At 47.7% G+C, this 18,506-nt stretch overlaps 9 protein-coding genes across 9 annotated transcripts; 3 read left to right on the top strand and 6 right to left on the bottom strand.

The window, feature by feature from the left end:
• Positions 1-263: 263 nt before the first annotated feature.
• TRUGW13939_05321 (uncharacterized protein) lies at positions 264-689 on the bottom strand (the record flags this gene model as incomplete). The annotated part of the gene is made up of 4 exons (XM_035488485.1): positions 264-351; positions 443-511; positions 579-619; positions 675-689. The coding sequence occupies 4 exons, from the start codon at positions 687-689 to the stop codon at positions 264-266; spliced, it is 213 nt and encodes a 70-aa protein (XP_035344378.1).
• A 1,466-nt stretch (positions 690-2,155) lies between these two features.
• Positions 2,156-3,156, bottom strand: TRUGW13939_05320 (uncharacterized protein; the record flags this gene model as incomplete). Its single annotated transcript, XM_035488484.1, has 2 exons — positions 2,156-2,355; positions 2,412-3,156. The coding sequence occupies 2 exons, from the start codon at positions 3,154-3,156 to the stop codon at positions 2,156-2,158; spliced, it is 945 nt and encodes a 314-aa protein (XP_035344377.1).
• Positions 3,157-3,499: 343 nt separating this feature from the next.
• TRUGW13939_05319 (uncharacterized protein) lies at positions 3,500-5,545 on the bottom strand (the record flags this gene model as incomplete). The annotated part of the gene is made up of 1 exon (XM_035488483.1): positions 3,500-5,545. The coding sequence occupies one exon, from the start codon at positions 5,543-5,545 to the stop codon at positions 3,500-3,502; it is 2,046 nt and encodes a 681-aa protein (XP_035344376.1).
• Positions 5,546-7,557: 2,012 nt separating this feature from the next.
• On the bottom strand, positions 7,558-8,025 carry TRUGW13939_05318 (uncharacterized protein; the record flags this gene model as incomplete). Its single annotated transcript, XM_035488482.1, has 1 exon — positions 7,558-8,025. The coding sequence occupies one exon, from the start codon at positions 8,023-8,025 to the stop codon at positions 7,558-7,560; it is 468 nt and encodes a 155-aa protein (XP_035344375.1).
• A 443-nt stretch (positions 8,026-8,468) lies between these two features.
• On the bottom strand, positions 8,469-10,538 carry TRUGW13939_05317 (uncharacterized protein; the record flags this gene model as incomplete). Its single annotated transcript, XM_035488481.1, has 6 exons — positions 8,469-9,222; positions 9,277-9,473; positions 9,520-9,774; positions 9,840-10,153; positions 10,205-10,289; positions 10,350-10,538. The coding sequence occupies 6 exons, from the start codon at positions 10,536-10,538 to the stop codon at positions 8,469-8,471; spliced, it is 1,794 nt and encodes a 597-aa protein (XP_035344374.1).
• A 532-nt stretch (positions 10,539-11,070) lies between these two features.
• Positions 11,071-12,267, top strand: TRUGW13939_05316 (uncharacterized protein; the record flags this gene model as incomplete). Its single annotated transcript, XM_035488480.1, has 1 exon — positions 11,071-12,267. The coding sequence occupies one exon, from the start codon at positions 11,071-11,073 to the stop codon at positions 12,265-12,267; it is 1,197 nt and encodes a 398-aa protein (XP_035344373.1).
• Positions 12,268-12,456: 189 nt separating this feature from the next.
• TRUGW13939_05315 (uncharacterized protein) lies at positions 12,457-13,528 on the bottom strand (the record flags this gene model as incomplete). Its single annotated transcript, XM_035488479.1, has 4 exons — positions 12,457-12,566; positions 12,622-12,991; positions 13,060-13,196; positions 13,252-13,528. 4 exons carry the CDS (start codon positions 13,526-13,528, stop codon positions 12,457-12,459), a joined length of 894 nt encoding a protein of 297 aa, XP_035344372.1.
• Positions 13,529-13,841: 313 nt separating this feature from the next.
• Positions 13,842-15,003, top strand: TRUGW13939_05314 (uncharacterized protein; the record flags this gene model as incomplete). Its single annotated transcript, XM_035488478.1, has 3 exons — positions 13,842-14,127; positions 14,193-14,627; positions 14,693-15,003. 3 exons carry the CDS (start codon positions 13,842-13,844, stop codon positions 15,001-15,003), a joined length of 1,032 nt encoding a protein of 343 aa, XP_035344371.1.
• A 484-nt stretch (positions 15,004-15,487) lies between these two features.
• On the top strand, positions 15,488-18,231 carry TRUGW13939_05313 (uncharacterized protein; the record flags this gene model as incomplete). The annotated part of the gene is made up of 7 exons (XM_035488477.1): positions 15,488-15,595; positions 15,802-16,069; positions 16,135-16,656; positions 16,727-16,919; positions 16,974-17,129; positions 17,210-17,592; positions 18,044-18,231. The coding sequence occupies 7 exons, from the start codon at positions 15,488-15,490 to the stop codon at positions 18,229-18,231; spliced, it is 1,818 nt and encodes a 605-aa protein (XP_035344370.1).
• Positions 18,232-18,506: the final 275 nt, after the last annotated feature.

The following is an 18,506-nucleotide window of genomic DNA, read 5'->3' as shown; positions in this document are numbered from 1 at the left end:
CCCGCCAGAGCGGAACAAAGAAACCCGTCTCGGCGTGTTGATGGGGCCTTGGCTTATCGCGACCACATAATATATAATTACTATTATTATGCGCACATTCTTACATGTCAAGTCAAGTAACTGGTAGTTGATCCATTCCGACTAGAATCTTGGTATAATAAAACAGAGATCATCGTAATCATCATTAGAGAAAGCCATTTCCACACACGGTCGGCGTGCTTGTCGAGTCCAAATTCAGGCGACCATGTCATGCGATGACACCATCACTGAGTGGAAACCTTGCCATCCTGCTCAACATGGATGTGTTCGTTGGTCTCGAGGACGGAGATGTGGTCGTCGGGGTACTCGACACTAAGAGCGCATTTGGTTAGAGACTGGAATTCAGTGGACACAGGACAGATCTGATTTCAGTAAACGGAGAGGAGATGGGGGTCCAACTTACGTGAATCCCTTGATCAGGGTATATTCGTGCTTGATAGTACCGCCATTATTACGGGCTTCCTCCTTGGCTCTTTTGATAACTATCGGTCAGTCTGCGGTCTCTCAATATCTCAGCGAGTATGGTCAGGGGCCCGTACTTTTCCAGCTTCTCGGGAGGAACAGAGTCTTTGAGGGTGACCTAGGAGGAGTCAGCAGCGAGTCCAGCAGTGGGCAACGAAGTACAGTAGACGTACGTTGTAGAGAGTCATGATGTGACGGTGTCTAGGTAAATGAGTGCTGACGGTGGTCTGAAATGGTGACAGAGAGAGAGAGAGAGAGCGTGGGCTGAAAGGACGTTGCAGCAGTGGAAGAGAGAAAAAGGCTTGCGTGATCGAAGACCGAGTCGAGCAATGACGAAGCAAAGAGGTTGCAAGAGGAAAAGAGGCGGAGACGAGGCGGAGAGAGAGGAGGGGCAGGCAGCTCTTATAGTTGCGCGCTGGGCGGGCCGGAGAGAGCCACCGTTGAACGAACATTCCCAATCAGGACAGCCGGAGACGTGATCGCATTACTGATCTCTAAGAGGATGGTGATGCTACACTGACTCCTTGTTCTACGCACGCTACTGTAACCTTATCTCCCCAATCGATGTGATAATCGCATTGCCTAAGTACTAACAATGAAGAGATCGGAGTCCGGAGTCCGGCAGGGGGCTGATATTCCGAACTATAGTCTTGTGCGGAATAACAGTTTCCAAGCAACAATTACATGCAGCACTAAATAATCACCTTGAAAAAAAAACAAGACTACTGACAAGTAACTGTAAAAACGGTTCATGTAACAGCGATGTCGTCATCGCGGCGCGTGGCGGCTCCAGAAGCCTCGGCGGGACAGTCACGTGAGCGGGGTTCTTAAGTAAGGCCTTATGTAATATGCTGTGAAACCGCATCGGGAATAGCGCCGGATATAGTCGGGCTATTTCCGCAGAGCTCTTTCTTCCCTTCCTCGATCAACAACATTCTTTGAAGCCAGCACGAAGCGTTACTGTGTTGCTCTCGTTGAAATGACTCGTGAGCGATCGACACTTCGGCCGCCCTAATGGCCAATCGGCGCGATGCCTGCCTGGAGACAGTGGAGCTGCCTCGTACATAGTACTGTCTTATTTGTGCTGGCCTGACTATAAAATCTTGTTTATTGCTCCTCCACATCTGGAGCATCAATGCATTTGAATCTTGGATATTCATCCTTGAACGTTGAAAAGTGATCTCTCGCAATGTCCATCTCCCAATAGCCTCCTCTGGCCCTCGTTGCCATTGACTTTGGCGCCACCTTCGCCGGCTTCCTTCGGTGTAAACTGCATGCTGCACCCTGGCCATGCGCTGAGCTTTACTTCGAGGACCTGCGCACCCCCGGCGACGAGCAGTTGACTACATAATGATCATCTAAGGCACCCGAAATATCTTCATGGGCTCTGCGCTGCTCATCACGTTGTCTCTGGGCACTCGGATAGCTGTGGGAGGCGTGATATTGGCACGGGCTGGGTGACTATTGCAGATGCCATTGCTTGTTAGATTCATGGCATCGACCAGTACGATCATTGGAACTACACGCCTGTCTTGTTTGTGTTTGGGGCGCTCTTGATGGGTCTTTTGGGGTGATTTTCCCCCATATCATTCTTGGAGGAAAAGTAAAATGTTCATGTACACCCATATATCAGTTAATGTGAATAGATTTATATCTAATTCCCCACATAGCCATCATCTTCTCTGACAGGCATCCTCAGACCATGCATGCCCTTGTACGGAGCGCAGGCAGGCTGCGTCCAGCCATCGAGCAGGCGCGCGTTGACCATGCGGTAGACCTCGACGCCCAGCGGACGACACGTCGCGGCCATGTCGCTTCCCTCTTTGCCCTCCCATCCCCACTGCGACAAGTCTCCTTCAAAACACATCATCAGCAACACAAAAATACTGTCATTTGGAAATACTACTCACCTCCCGGACACGCAGAAAGCGCACACAGCACATCCACCTCGGCGAAGAACTCAAAGTACTCGCCCGCCTTGGCCGGCGACGCCTCCATGAAATACTTGCCCTGCTCGTCTAGCCCCGTCACCTGGAAGACATTCAACACGTCGTGCACATCCAGCTCTGTCAAGCTGTACGGCACTACCGCTCGCGTCAGGTTCGAGTGGCAGTGAAAGTCGAAGCTCTCGCCGCCCATCAGCAGGTTGACATACGGGTCGCAGCGCGTGCCCAGCAGGTCATGCACACGGCCACCCCATTTTGTCGTGCCAAACTCAGTGCCCTCTCGCCGCTTGCCCTCCTCATCCAGCACCTGGTCGAGCTGCCCGCCTCCGAGGGAATCGCCAGTGATGGTGACCAGCGGCCGCAGATAAGGCAAATTCGACCACAGCCGGTCCCCGACGGAGACGTGTGAGCTGTGGATTTGCCGAGTACGCGCTGCCCACATGCGTTCGCGCGGATTGTTTGCGTTCCAGATGTTCAAGTCGCCTACTTGCGGGCCCTGTGGCGTCGTCAGTCGGCACACCTGGCCTGCCCGCACGATCCACGCTTGGCCGGAGCATGGCCGGATTGTGAATGATGTTTCGAGAATGCGTGCGTCTGGCCGAGCGGCTGTTGCAGCTACATCTCGGTATACTTGTGAAGATGCGTGGACTGTGGACGTGCTCGGCGCAGTGTATGCAGGCGGCGGCCGACGAGGAGATGCTGAAGTCATGGTATTGTTGGTATGATTGATGAGTTGAAGAGAAAACTATTTTGGAGATTTGTTTTCACAGCAGAGATGATACCATTGCCCCACCCCCGCTTCTTAATTTCCGCTGACACGAGGCGTCTAGATGACTTATAATTATTAATACGATACGACCGGCTTTCGTTTCAATTTTTCTGTTTCAATGCGGAAGTTCTCAAACTCGGCAAATATCTGGACTTGCCGACGGCTGACATCTTCATTTACCGAAGCGACCACTCTCCAAGTCTGAAATGTCGATTTTATGGCACCTAACAATGACTATACGGTCTACCAACACGGCCAACGGAATCTATAACCAAACCAAAGCTCACTCCAGTTGCGTCGTGTTAAACAAGCGGTTCCCGGTGTCAGTTCCTCCCCGACCACTATATTTGTTTTCCGATAGTCGAAGGGCCACCATATGAAACTTGGGATAGCCAGTATGACGGGTAAGCTTTTTGTAAAATGCAGTGCCTTTTGTAACACTCTGAGCCTGCACCACGCCAGCCACCACCACAATGCGAACGGTAGCATGGAGCTGGCGAATTCGCTCGACAAATTCTAGCACCGACTTGCCGGTATTCACCACCGAATCAACAAGAATAACATTCACAATGCCTTCCAAATGATGTTCCTTGATATCTTCGCTAATCCGAGCATGAAGAAACATGGCGAGGGGAAACACATCGTTGATGCCAAGCGCCATGGGCTCTCCGCCACGCATCAGTGCCACGATCAACGTCCGAGACTCATCAAGCAGCCGGTGGCCATCAGTCGGGTAGCCTTGGACATGCTGGATGGTGTACTTTTCAAGGCCAATTACCTCGGTCAGATACTCTGTCGCCAAATACGCACCAACACGCTGATGGACTGTTCTCAGCTGTGGTCCTTTGTTCCTCGCATCCCGCATTTGCGCCATGAGCATCTTGGCCGCATTCTTCTCTGTGGCATGACAGAATTCCAGGTCAGGTCGGCTGTACCGCGTGAACAAAGAGTTGAGGAACACTTCCTGGGTCAGATCGACGCTGGGAAGCTGAAGTAAGTCCAAACGTGGCTCGACACTACTAGGTAGTAGGGCTTGCTGTGCTCTAAGGCCCTCGATGTTAATGGCGCTGTTCAAGGGCTCCTCCATGGATTTGCTTCTCTCGTGTTTGTAACCGACGACGACGATAGCCCTGTCCGCTTTGCGTAGCATCGGCAAATCGATAGGGCTGTCTCCAAACGCCCACACACACAGCCCATGCTTGTCCTGTAACCGCGTGACCAAATCATGTTTAACAGCAGGCGTAACCACGTATCCATCTTTGACACGACCACCACCGATCACCTTGACCTGCTCAGGCAAGCCCACTTTTTCTATCACCTTTTCCCAGATACTGCGCAGTCCGCTGGTGATGACTATTGCGCCAACGCGATTTTGCTGGGCGACAAGACGGAGTAGCGCTGCAAACTCCGCATAAATTGATGTCTCCGATGCGACATCCTGACATAGCGCATGGAAGGTTTCCTCATTTACCGCTTCTTCATACAGTAAAGTCGCTTGACGAAACGCAGTGTAGGAATACCTCAATGCATCAAAGAGCTTCTTAAGAGGGTTTTCATCCATAGCTATGCTCTGGGAGCTGAGGGCCTTGTCCCAAAACAACGCGGCCGTGTCTTTTGCTGACAGCGTACGGTCCGCATCTAAAACAAGAATGGTCTCCAGATGGTCGCTATTAGCATTGATGGCTTCATCCAACACTTTCCGGGCTTTGGAAAAGTTGTAAGGCTCGTTGTGCGAGTGGAAGTCTTCAATCAGTGCTGCAACTGTCGGTAATTGTATGTGGGGAGGAAGACGCATGAATAAAATATTGTGACGGCGACAACGCAGTTGCAAGCCTTCCTTTTCTTGCTTCTTCCATTTTTCCAAGTGTGCAATTGGCAGATCTTCGCGTCTTCTGGCACTGTCGCAAGAACGACGCCGTGAAATCTCGCCGGTGGGCACATCCAAGTAGAGGATGTGCGAAAAGGCTTTGAGGTCTCCTTCAGTCATAACGGTTTTGGGTTCCTCATTCTGGTTGTCCCAGAACATGAAATGGCCGGCCAAAATGCCCGTTTTCCCGCTTTGAGTGCATTCGCGATGGATAGTGTTGATTGCGATTTCGCGATGTCTTTCTTTTTCCTTTTCTGATGATTGCTGGAAGGCTATCAAGCCACCGGGAAAAACCCGGTCAATCACTTCAGAGCCTTCATAGAATACATACTTGGTATCGTCGAGCTGTTGCTTCAAGTCGTTGATCATCGTGGTCTTTCCAGATCCAGGTAATCCGTAGATGCCGATGAGAATGGCGGGAGTGTTCGCTCCTGAAGCGTTTGAGGGATTTGTATCACACATTTTGCCTTGCATATTCAAGTTCAAAGACTGCTGAAGGATAACGAGTTATAGGAACGATAGATATCCAAAATAACATTGTGGTGGGTAGATGGCGAGCGAGGGACACTTGTATAAGAAAAACTTGACTACCGTAAATGGCATGCCGATAATGAATCACATTTCGTCTGATTTGATTCTTCCAGGCTGAAAACAAACGACAGACTGATCAATCCGATCTTTGATTACCCTAAACATGGATACCCAGTTACTATGAGCGGGTCCATGTGAGATCTACCACAGATTGTTTTTTATATATCCAAACCAGCCAGTGTAACCAACGATGATTTCGGAGTACACTAAGCAGTTCATTTGCCAGAAAGTATGTGACAGGGAACATAGCTGACGCGTTTACGGAAGAAGAGGCCACACCCGGCGCAGACGACCAGCAACTCGTTTGAAGAGAACTGGATCAATCTGATGACGACAAGCCACCTCGACAAGCTTCTCGTCTTTGCTTGGATTGACCACCTCGCACACACGGCCCACATGTGGCGCTTTGCATAGAGCTGCAGCTGTCCTGTAAAACATCCACCGTGAACTGAACTTTGCTAGCATGTACCCGTAGGCTGGAAAGTAGCAGGGGTTCAACACAGGGGGAAGTGTCCTGATGGGATGGCCATCATGCCGAGCTCTGCTTATCGAGAAGAGAACGTCTGATGTCTCGCTGAGCTTTTTCCAATAGCTGTCTGCATGTCGACGTTCCTTTAGTTCTTCCCTGAGTCGGTCTCGGTGCCAGGACGATTTCGTTTGTCGGGTGAGAGCTAGTCTTCTGTGCCATAATCTGAGTATATTTTCGATTGTTGAATGCACGTTTTGTCTGGGAGTTGTCCGATGCATGGTTTAGTTACAAGGTATAGTTGTTGGATGATGGGTGTTTTGCCTGCTGTGTTGCGTGGCCACTGCGCTGCCCGTACACAGTTAGTATTGTTGCACAAGGCGGTCTGTATCGATTTCGGCAAATCTTTTTCTTTGATGCGTAAAATTTATTGATTCAGATGAACATTAAAAAAAATATATTCACATATCTCAAAATTAGGATCAAGCAAGCAAATAAGTCCAACCGGACCCATTCCTGGTTTGCTTCTACCCCTAGATCAAATTGACTCATATTCCGTCCTGCACATTTGACCGGGATCAAGACAAGACTTATCAAATGAGACGTCAAACAATGCAAGACGCATTTAAGTTTTCGCCATCGACCAAAATACAAGGCGCATTAGAGGCATTCTCGCAGCCTAGAGTCACCAGACCAGTAGAATAGTCCGAGTCCCGGAACTGCATGATCTACCCGGGCATCCGTATACGCGCGTCGATCACATCATCGGCAGTCAGCATAGTCCAGCCTTGCCCAGATGTATATCGTAGTTGTCCTGGCCGATCAATTGATGCTGATATATTTTCCGGAACCGCTAACTTTCGTAGTTACCGCCTACGGTGGTGGAATCACTGTCGTCGCAGACGCTTCCCCTGCGGGTGGAGGAAGATGTTTGAAAGAGTCCGTGCTGGTCAGGCTGAAGGCGAAGAAGGCTGTGGTAGCTCACATTTTCGGAAGGTTTCTGCAATGAAAATGTATCAAGGTAAGGAGGACAGCCTGGTTCGTGTGCGGAAAACTCATCACCGGGACTGGTCTTGATACTTCCTTATATAGAGTGGTTTTATACTCGCTCCAGGACATACCAGTTGAACATGAACTACATGCTTAGTCGGTGGGCCTTGTAATAGGGCTCTGTCAGCACTGATTCATGAACGAATCCTTCCCCAATGGCCGGGGAGAAGGCAACTCCCCCGCTCCCCTTATATACCCATCCGATTACTTTCGAAAACCCCAGTAATCAAGCCCTTTTCTGACAGCTCTAGTTGACAGATCTTTACTAGTTTTTTATTTCTTGTCTAGCTAGTAGTAAACAGAAGAATACACCACCTGCATCATGAGAAATTCTACCGGGTACTGATCTAGTATATCAGGCACAAGTTCACCAGTCGGGTTTGAACCGACAGGCGATTGTAGCGTTGCAGAAATCCCAAAACTCCGGATACCATCCAGCGCTTTCCCAGTCGAGTAAAGTGATCCTAAAATCCGGGGATCCATCACCGTCTCCAAGCCTTTGAACTATAATATTCTTTGGCTGAAGGTCACCGTGAGTGAAGACAGTGCGGTGGCCATTCAAAGTCTGATGAATCATGTTCCGCAACAGTCGAATGTACGGATCTGATTCTATCTGGCGAAGTCTCTCGATGATAGCAAGATTCATGTCTTCCTGACTTGTAAAGGGACCTGAGATTTTAGGATTTAGATCTTCAGTCCAGAACACCCCGTCGAGATAAGGCTGGCGATTCAACATCCCAAAGTAACCTGGTGGCGGTATGCTCCGTAGCTGCGTAATTGCGTCTTTAATCAGGCTGCATAATGTAGATTTTTCGACTGGTTTAAGGGATGCCATCAATTCTTGAAGGGGATAAAGCGGGGGGTTCAGTCGACCGATAGTGTAAATTTAGTTGTGGGGGGTCAAAAGTGACCATGCCATTGTTCGCCGTACTCTATGTCTCTTACACTTCAAAAAGTTGTTGCATTCTCTCATTCACATAAAAACATATTCCAGGAGGACATCAATTGATAACTGCAGGCTTCAGACTACAGCCTGCCTTTATTTTCTCATCTACATTTCATTGGTTCTCTAATCCATCTAGGTATTGTCTGAAGGGGCTGGTTTCCACAGCTATTATTCTTAGATTATAAAATTATAAAATACTAATTAGATCTAATAGCAGCAGAATTCTTCCATCAATATATGATCATCTATGGTCTGAGTATTCAAGACAAACAAGAGTCGGCAATGGATATTTTACGACCAATATGACAACTAGAATCACATATTTTCCAGCCTTATATTTGATCTTTCTCTGTAGTCACCTTCACTTCATTCGCATTTTGAATCACTGCTGCCACATACTCTCCATCACTTTCATCTACACCTCCAATGAAGAAAGACAAAACGAGCGCAAGCCCTCCAAACCCCAAAGTGGAAAGAAACACGGTACTATAAGCACGTGAATTTCCCAGCCGATATGCTTGCTCAATCAATGGAATCGCACTCGTAGTCAGTCCTTTCACAGTGTTATTGCTTAGAGACCCACCACCATTCAGCACCGCGATTAATTCTGGCACTGCCGATTCGGAAATGCCAGTCGACAACGCAGCTGTCTCGATAGCAGCCGGAATAGTTTGATTCAGTCGATTGCTTAGTATGGTGCTGTACATCGCAACCGCAATAGACGTCCCTGCCAGACGAATGCATCCACTAAGCCCGCCAGCAGTTCCAAGGCGCTCCTGGTTCTTGATTGGGAATGTTGTCATCGGCAATCCTATCCCATCAGCCATACCGATGATCAAATTTCCCGTGACGAGCATGCCCAGAGTAAGGTCCATGTTTAGAGGGTTCGCTGCGACGGCCGCCAACAAGCCAGTCCCAATAAAGGATCCTATGATCACCAGTGGTTTTGCCGGCAGCCAGTTGGCCAAGAACGGGCCTGACATTTGGCCCAGCGCAAACGACATGGTGACCAAGCTAGATATTGTTGCGCTACTCGCTAGATCGAGGTTCGGATATAGAATGGGGACGGCCTTGGGCCAAATAAGACTGATGGAGACGACGGTTAGATTGAATATCTTATTCGTATTTTAACGGACTTACCCAAATGCATAAAAGGTCATTGCTTCGATCGAGCACCAGATTACGCACGAGGTGTACTTGATGTTTTTGAATAGCTCCAGTGGCAGATACGGTTCTTCTAGCGACACTCGAAGCTCGTATATCACGCAAACGACAAGTGTGGCGAAACCTGATAGTAATGTTCCGAGAACATATCCACTCGTCCAGGGATATAAGGACTTTATTAATTAGTCGAGTAACATAAGACTAATGGAAATCACTTACACCTCCCCAGTTGAGACCCATCAGTAGAAGAATCATCCCAGCCGAGAAAAGGAAAAGACCAACAAAGTCAAATCCCATAATCAATTGTTTTACTCTTTTGTTTCGGTGCAGCAGGCTAAATGTGGGCGGGTGGTAGAAGAGAAACCATAGCAACACGGACAACGCATTCATCGCTGTCAAGTAGTAAAAGCACCCACGCCATTTCACGGAGGTATTGTTCTGAATGGTGGCAGCAATCTTCGGCCCTAGAATGTTCTATCAAGATACCATATGTCAGCTGAGAACTCAATGATGAGTGATGAGAGAGGGAGGGGGGTTACTGTTGGTAGAGTCCAGAGAAATAGACCGGAATTAGCGATAAACCGCCTCTTCATAGGCACAATCTCAGCAACAACCCAGAAAAAAGAGCATTGAAACCCAGCTGCGATTCCGATCAAAGTTTCCCCTGCAATGAGTTGCCCGAGTGATGTGGCTGTACCCCCAACAATACTCCCAATCAATCCGATGGAAGACCCGATAATGAAAAACCAGCGGCGACCAAAAATGTCGCTCAAGCGCCCTACGAGCATAAGGACAACAGCCTGAGCAAGCGAATATACAATGCCGACCCAGTTGGCGTTGCTATTTCCTTGCGCTATTTTATTTAGTAAAGGGAGGTATTGTTTAATGTTTTGGTAGAACATACCTCCAAGATCGCGACTGATCTCACTTAATATTGGCGCTACGAGAGCAAAACCACCCGTTCCACAGGCAAAGGCGACTCCTATGGCCTATTCACATAAATACAGTTAGCAGATGTCAGATAACAGCTTGTAGGTGTGGTCTCGTACACAGTAACTGCCGATAAAAGATGGACTATAGAAATACCCCTTTGGAAGCTCAGCTTGATCCTTTCCTTGCGCTTCAGGACGACGATCGCTGTCAATAGCTTTCTCTATAGCATCAGCGTCGCTAGAAGTTTCGATGTGCGAGACCTGCTGCTCCTGTACGTCGCCATCTTTCAAGATGGTAGGAGGCATGTTGCTCGAGTCTGCAGGAGTCACGATGGACAAAACTAGGTATAGAAAGGATCAATTGATAGCTCCATATATCTACACTTATGCATGTTACAGGGGTCATATGCAGGCTGGTATTTAAAAAGAATTTGCCCCGGACTCTGACCCCAGACAGAAGCTTCTCCACAATTTACCAAACTTTAAAAATATTACTCTTCCCCAATGTCAAGTTGGACCGGAAAGATCCCGATCCAGCCGCGGAACAGCGGGTATATCACTATGGCGACTGGAAGATTCGGGTCAGTAGAAAGAAAGATGGCTAGAGTGGACTTAATTATTAATCAAAACTACCATGGCTTGCTAGTAGCTGGTCATTGGCTCCCGATGATCATGGTTGTTGTCGCGGGGAGTTGATGGCCTTAGGGTTAGTTTCTATGTTTGCAACTTATTGCTTCACAAGGTCACCAAAAAATTGTCGTCATATCAAATATTTTAACTTGTTATATTGTTTTATATCATGGACTCAGAATCTGAAGAGCTGCTCATCAATAAACCTATGCCAGGAGATCATGGTTTCTTCACTCCAATCCAGTCACCTCCGGCGGGGGCTGCTTTGTCAATGTACGACCAGGAAAAACCAGTTCCCGAACTATTTAAACCAATCACAATTCGCTCAACAACCTTCTCGAATCGCATCTGGGTCTCTCCTATGTGCCAGTACTCCTGTAACCAGGCAGGAGAGCTGACAGACTGGCACCTGGTTCAACTTGGTTCCTTCGCCTCCAGAGGGGCTTCGTTGACTATTGTTGAAGCTACAAGCGTCTCCTTCGAAGGCCGTAACACAAGTGAGGATGCGGGGCTGTGGTCTGTTGGCCAAATCCCGTCATTTCGACGCGTTGTCAACTTCATTCACTCCCAGGGCCAGAAAGCCGGCGTTCAATTACAGCACTGTGGCCGTAAAGCTAGCGTGACAGCTCCATGGCTTGGCCATCGACCTGCAAGACCAGAGGAGGGAGGATTTCCCGACCATCTTGTTGCTCCTTCTGCCATCCCCTACAAGGATGATGGAGTCTGGCCGACTCCCACCGCCATGACTAAGGAGATGATACAGAAAGCAGTCGGTGATTTTGTTCATTCAGCTAATCTCGCTGCCGAAGCCGGTTTTGATGTCATAGAGATCCATGGCGCACATGGCTATCTCATCCATCAATTTTGCTCTCCTCTCACCAACATGCGCACCGATGAGTACGGCGGTTGCTTTGAGAACCGCGTGCGATTCGCATTAGAAGTAGTGCAAGGAATTAGGCTGGCTATTCCAGAGACAACTTTGCTGTTTTATCGAATTAGTGCCACGGATTGGATCTCTGACAGAGAGTCCTGGACCCTCGAAGAATCAGTACGGCTGTGCCGGCTGCTGAAAGATCTCGGCGTTGATTTAATCGATGTCAGCTCGGGTGGTTTAGTGCCAGAGCAGAATCTGCCTGCGCTTCAGCCTGCCTACCAGGCCTACTTGTCTAAAACCATCAAGGATGAGGTCCCGGGGTTGCTCACTGCAAGTGTGGGCATGATCCGTAACGGGAAAACAGCGGAAGATGTTCTCGCCTCTGGAAGTGCAGATGTTGTCTTCGTCGCTCGGGAATTTGCGCGCAATCCAAGTCTAGTTCTAAAGATTGCTCTAGATCTGGGAGTTAAAGTAAAATGGCCAGTACAATTGCATAGGAGTCAGCCAGATTATCTGGATGTAGATATGTGATAGTGCGCTTCCATTGTTAATAGTCGCTATCATACCATCAACATAACTAAATCCAAATCCACAAGATTAAACATACAAATATACTCCTTTTAGCTTCAATATTGTATTTATTCTTCATCACATGTATTATACGGTTTATTAGTTGACATGGTTATACGTGTTACATATCAATTGATGTGGATATAAAATCTACTGAACAAATGCAACCCCATTTCTCAGAGTCCCAATCTTGGAGATCGACACATCCATCTGTGTACCATGTTGCAACCATCTTGGAGGATTCATATCCCCTCCTACCCCTGTACCAGATCCCAGGTTAGTGTTGAGATATATTACGGAAAGGAAAACGCATACCTCCAGGTGTGCCTGTCATTATCAAACTGCCTTTTTGCAGAGTCGTACCTTGTGACAGGTACGAAATAAGATATCGACAATCAAACAACAAATCGGCCACTGACTCGTCCTGTCGTACCTCCCCATCGATGGTTGTTCTGAGATGCAGAGTTTTTGGATCATCGACTAGACTGCTGGCCAAAAGACACGGGCCGATTGGCGCGTAGGTGTCGAACCCTTTGGAAAAGCCCCATTGGGGAATTCGCCCAGCATAACTTGGGTCACGTTGTAGTTTGCGAGACGAAATATCATTTCCTACAGTATATGCGCTCACGTAATCCAAGGCGTCTTCCTGCGAAACGTCTTTTGCGTCTTTTCCGATGACGATGGTCTCAGTACACAGTTAGTGTGACAGGTATAGGTACATCAAGTAAGATAGGTAAATATATCGAGTCTTACCAGCTCTCCCTCATAATCAGCTTGGTCATCCTGAGCGATCTTCGGGATCATTACGTTGTCGCCATGGTCTAAAATCGCAGTCTGGGGCTTGAAGAAAATAAAGGGGAAAGGTGGTGGTGTTCGCTTTGCTTGCTGGACTAAAAACAGTCAGTTTTATAACTATGTTTCACAACTGATTGTCTCATCTCATACTGTGTTTCATATAATTCAGGCCGACGCAGCGAATAGTGGGCACTTCCGACGGTGCTAGCGGAGACAGAATCCTTTTTACAGTCACCACCTCATCGGAGACTCGAGTCGTACCGCTTTCACAGAAAGGATCCTCTCCTAAAATGACCTTGGCCTGTAGTTGATCCTTCTCAGTCACGTATCCGAGGTCAAAGTCCGGTCGAGGTAGAATGGGCTCGCCCCGAAGAACTCTGCCATCCACGCTCTCAAATCTGATCAGTCGCTGCCACGAGAGTTTCATTGTAATAATCGATTCCGTTTGGTTGGCAAGAGTGTCTCTGCCACTCCTTGGTCTATTTTAATCATCGAAACTCCGAAGTTCCCGCTGGTATAGTCGTCATCGGGATGTGCTGGAATCGCACCGCGGGCTCTTCCGCGGCATCTATCCGACCTGTCGAATCCTGATCACGACCCTTGCAGATTCCAATAGCCAATCAGTAATAAATGTGATTTTTCCAGATGTAGATAATACGCAAGTCCAGCTGCGTCAATTGACAGTTTGTAGTCAGACAGTGATCGTGATATTACTTGGATTGGATTGATATAGAACAAGAATGGCTACCGAAACAGAGATTGTCACGAACCCGGTGGCCCCCGAGAGGCCGGAAACCGTCAGTGGAATAAATTCATCTGATGAGTTAACCTTATCACTCGAGAAACTTCAGACTAAGCCCCTATGGACGCAAATGGCTAAACTGAACCCGCCTTTGCCAAATCCTAGCTGTGTGCCACACATCTGGCGTTATAACCTGATCCGACCCAGTCTGTTGAAAGCTGGTGAGCTGGTTGGTGAAAGCCAGGCCGAGCGGAGGGTGTTGATGTTGGTGAATCCTGCTCGAGGTAGGATATTTATTGACAAAGCGCTGTGTTTGATATGACAGCTAATAGGCAATGGTTTCATGCAGATGCCCCCTATACCACCGATACTCTCTATGCAGGACTACAACTAGTGATGCCTAATGAGGTTGCAAGAGCGCATCGACACACTGCATTCGCCATGAGGTTCATCATAGAAGGCCATGGCGGTTTTACTGCGGTACAAGGGCAGCGCATCACCATGCAGCGTGGCGACGTAATTTTAACACCACGCTGGAACTGGCACGACCACGGGAAAGATGGGTCAGGGCCGATGATATGGCTGGACGGACTCGATCTACCCAATTTCCGACATTTTCCCGTCCACTTCGTTGAGCATTATCAGCAACTACGATACCCGGCCGACGACGTGGATTCCAACACCTCCCCCATTGTGTTCCCTTGGGTGAAGATGAAGCAGGCTCTTGACAAGATTCCGGGAAATTGGGCATCCAAAGATTACTTGAAGAGCGACGGGCGACAGGGTATGTTTGAGTATCATCTGTTCAGATTTAAGGTGAAAGAAGTAACTAATAGTTGGGATACCCAGTCTCCAAAGTTTTAGGTGGATCCGCCGAGAGACTCAACGCAGGAACAAGTTCACCGGGAATCCGAGAAACAGCATCATCAGTCTACCATGTTGTGTCAGGGCGGGGATATTCTATCATTGGAGAGAATAACCGTATTACCTGGGGACCCGGGGATACTTTTTGCATTCCATCCTGGCAGCGATATCAGCATTTTGCAGACTTGAAAGGAGAGCAGGTTTATCTATACCGCTTCCACGACAAACCGATGCTGAATGCACTCGGATTCTACCGTGTGGACGGTGTCGATGTTGAAACTTTGGTGTCTGATTGAGATAATGCAAGTTGAATGGAAGGACGAGGGGCAGGATATTATGACTGACACTTAGCTCTAATCAGGTGGGTAACTTCAAGTTATCTGTATAAGATTGTACTCTATTTCTACATTGCTAGAAACAAGTTATAAAGAAACAACCTTGCATTTGTCAACCTATATCTAATCGTGTTATGTTACTAGTACGATTGTATTTTATATATTACGAGCCCCTAGATGCTAAAATTGAAGAATAAAAGACTGATTGACCAATACAATCTTCAAAAAAAAAAAGAAACTTTCAAGAGGTCTTGGGCTTGGACCTCGTAAATCTCGTACCGCCGGACACGTTCTCCCGGAACTATCGGCTTCTTTCCGGCGGGTTTGGAATTTTAGCTAACTTCCCCTCCTTCTGCAACATCCATCAAGCGAAATCTATACGTTGGCTTTGTATAGGCTTCTATAGGCTATTTCGGGAAAGAAGTGAAAATAGTTCCCAAGCGCAATGCTCCCGAATTCCCGGGCGACTCCGCCTGAGCGGCAACAGGAGCAGCAACCGAAACGACGCCGGGTCACCCAGGCATGTATCTCTTGTCGAACACGGAAATCTCGCGTATGGTTGCTTTCCCCATTTCTTTTGATACTGTACTAAACAAGAACGGGAGTAGTGCAGTGGCCAGCGACCGAAATGCAGCACCTGTACAGAGTTAGGGCTGACGTGCCAATATGCCTTATCTGGGCAGTCCAATCAGACCGTTTTGATCGGAAAAGAGTAAAGCAATCATCCTTAGATCCCTGAATTAACGTCCTGCTAAGCAGTTTGACTACCGTAGACACTTTCAAGAGATTGAAGATCGTCTAAATCAGCTCGAGTCTCTGTTTGATGAGGGTTCAGTAAATGTCCAGAGCTCTTCCATGAAACCATGGAACACTGGAAACACGACCGAGCATAATGATCGCAATTCTAACACTCCTAACCTCATTTCCACAAGTGATGATCCTCTAACAGGCTCTATGGGATCGGATGATCCCACGGATGGAATGGGGCATTTTGTTTTTTCCGATGAGGAAGATCGCGCCTACTTTGGTATGTTTTCTTGTTGTTCGGGATAGTAATTCAACAATTTGACGAAGCTTTCATGTATCCTGTAGGCCCGTCATCCAATATCGCCTTCACGTCAGATCTGTCTCGGGCGTTGAAACGTGTGTCACGTACCCGAGGCCGGTTATCACCAGGCAACCAACAGACCACCACGCTACCAGAGTTTCACATCGCGAGAGTCTCGCGTCCAAATTCGCCGGTTCCCCGTGCAGCACCATGGGTGGCAGAGGATCATCAAGAAGACAATGTATCGACGTCGTCAGTCTTCTATCTGCCACCGGACCAGGAGACGTCAGCTCTGATCGACCAGTACTTTGCCAACACAGGATTGCTATTTCCCTATCTCCATGAAGAGACGTTTCGTGAAACATATGCAAAGCTAAAACATAGCAACGCGACTACACGGCGCACATGGCTTGGGGTCCTTAATATGGTACTCGCCTTGGCCACGCACACGACGGTGCTGCAGATAGGCCAAGTCGACAAGCGTCAAACACAATCAGAAAGATTTTATCGCCGCGCTAACGGACTTTGTGCGGAGTATGTGATGAATGGGGCAAGCCTAGAAATTGGTCAGTTGTGCTCTCAATATGGGAATCATCCGGTGATTCTGATTTTTTCATGGTGTTAATTATCGAGTAGTTCAGTATCTGCTTCTAGTCAGTCAGTACATGCAAGGTACAAAGTCATCTATTCAAACCTGGGCAACACATGGGCTTGCCGTTAAAGTGGCTTTACAACTCGGGCTACATTCGGCAGAAGCATCCAAGCGATTTCCCTCTATTGAGCGTGAGATTCGCAAGCGGACATGGTTTGGCTGTATTGTCCTTGACCGGTACGTTGTCTAGTAGAAACACGGAGTCAAAATCTTACCATGTTTTAATACTAGAACTCTGAGTATGACATTTGGCCGTCCTGCCTCGATCCCAGAGAATTATTCTAGACTCGAACTACCTATCTATTTTGATCTAATTGAACCGCGCGAACGCGTGATCGAGGCACGCCATCGATGCCGATATAGCACTGACTTTTTCAATGCTACGATGTAAGTACTTATCTACATATGCATTTCCAACTGCGGAAAATGTGAAATATTGATCGTGGTTACTCTACGGCCATCTATAGTCGCCTTTATTCCATTCTAGGAAACGCTATCGATCTCCTCTACGAAGGAAATTTGGGCAGCGAAGACAAAATTCTCAACTACGAGCTGATAACCCGTGTGCTACGTATGCGTCATTTACTCGAGGAGTGGACTGAACAATTACCCAAACATTTGGGGCTCATCCGAGCGCAGAATTGCACATCCCAGCTTGGAAAGGACCCAACTATCGACCGATTCCGGACCATCCTGACCCTGCGGTATCACAATATCCGGCTTCTTATCCATCGCGTAGTTCTAGTTCGACTTTGTGACTCGCTTGACGACCTCAACGCGAGGGGCCAGGATGTCCTGGCCTTGCAAGATGTCGCCTGGAGTACGATGCAAATTGCTACCGACTCTGGAAGTGAGATAATTAACATCGTCATCACTGTCGTGGAATCCGATTTGGTGAGGCGGGGTTTGTTGGGAGCATGGTGGTTTACCCTTTATTACAGTACGTATTTTTGCTTTGTTTTCTTTTCTTTTCAAATGACCATGTCATCGGTTATTGACGCGCTTCACGTAGCGTTCGATGCAGCCTTAGTATTATTTACCATCTTCTTACTTACGAAACGTTCCGACTTTCTCAACCTTTGGATACCAAGTAGCTCCCCGGATTTGATGAAGCAAACATTCATTAGCTGTATAGGACCACTGCGGCGGCTGGATGAGGGCAATCGGACAATTGACAAGTGTTGTCGGTGTTTGCAGAGGTTAGCAGATGCATGGAATCTCATGGGTATTATTTTCTCTCTTCTCTTTTGGGGATGATCAAAACTCAAACCATTTAACTAATACGTTCTCCTGCGTGATAGAATCAAACAGCAACCAAGTTATTATTCAAAATACAACCATGTTTACCCAATCGAATGATTATCATCAAGACAACTCGGTTCCAGACGAGCAAATTGCAGACCAGAATCTGTCGTTTCTGGACTTTGACTTTATGGCTAATGAGTTGTTTGATGTTACGGATGACTTTTTGCAAGGTCGAAATTTCTAATTTGATTGAATGGGCTAGTTATTATTGATAACGATAGAGAAGACCAGATATTATTAATTTCGTATTGCACGTATACGGTAACTCCTTTCACTACAGTTTTGACTTTAGAGACTATAACCGGACTCCTCCCACCTAGAGGCCTTCCGATCTACGTGCAATGAACTCCCAGCAACGGCAGCGAGCAACGACGAGCTACTACTGGCCATAGCTACTACTCGATATAATGACAAATAATAATTTCAGTCATTAGTAAACCTGATTGCCACAACCAGGAA

The sequence above is a fragment of the Talaromyces rugulosus genome, chromosome III, assembly GCF_013368755.1.
Source record: "Talaromyces rugulosus chromosome III, complete sequence".
Classification (NCBI taxonomy): domain Eukaryota; kingdom Fungi; phylum Ascomycota; class Eurotiomycetes; order Eurotiales; family Trichocomaceae; genus Talaromyces; species Talaromyces rugulosus.
The sequence above is the reverse complement of the archived record's forward strand: the minus strand, read 5'-3'. Positions and strand labels throughout refer to the sequence as shown.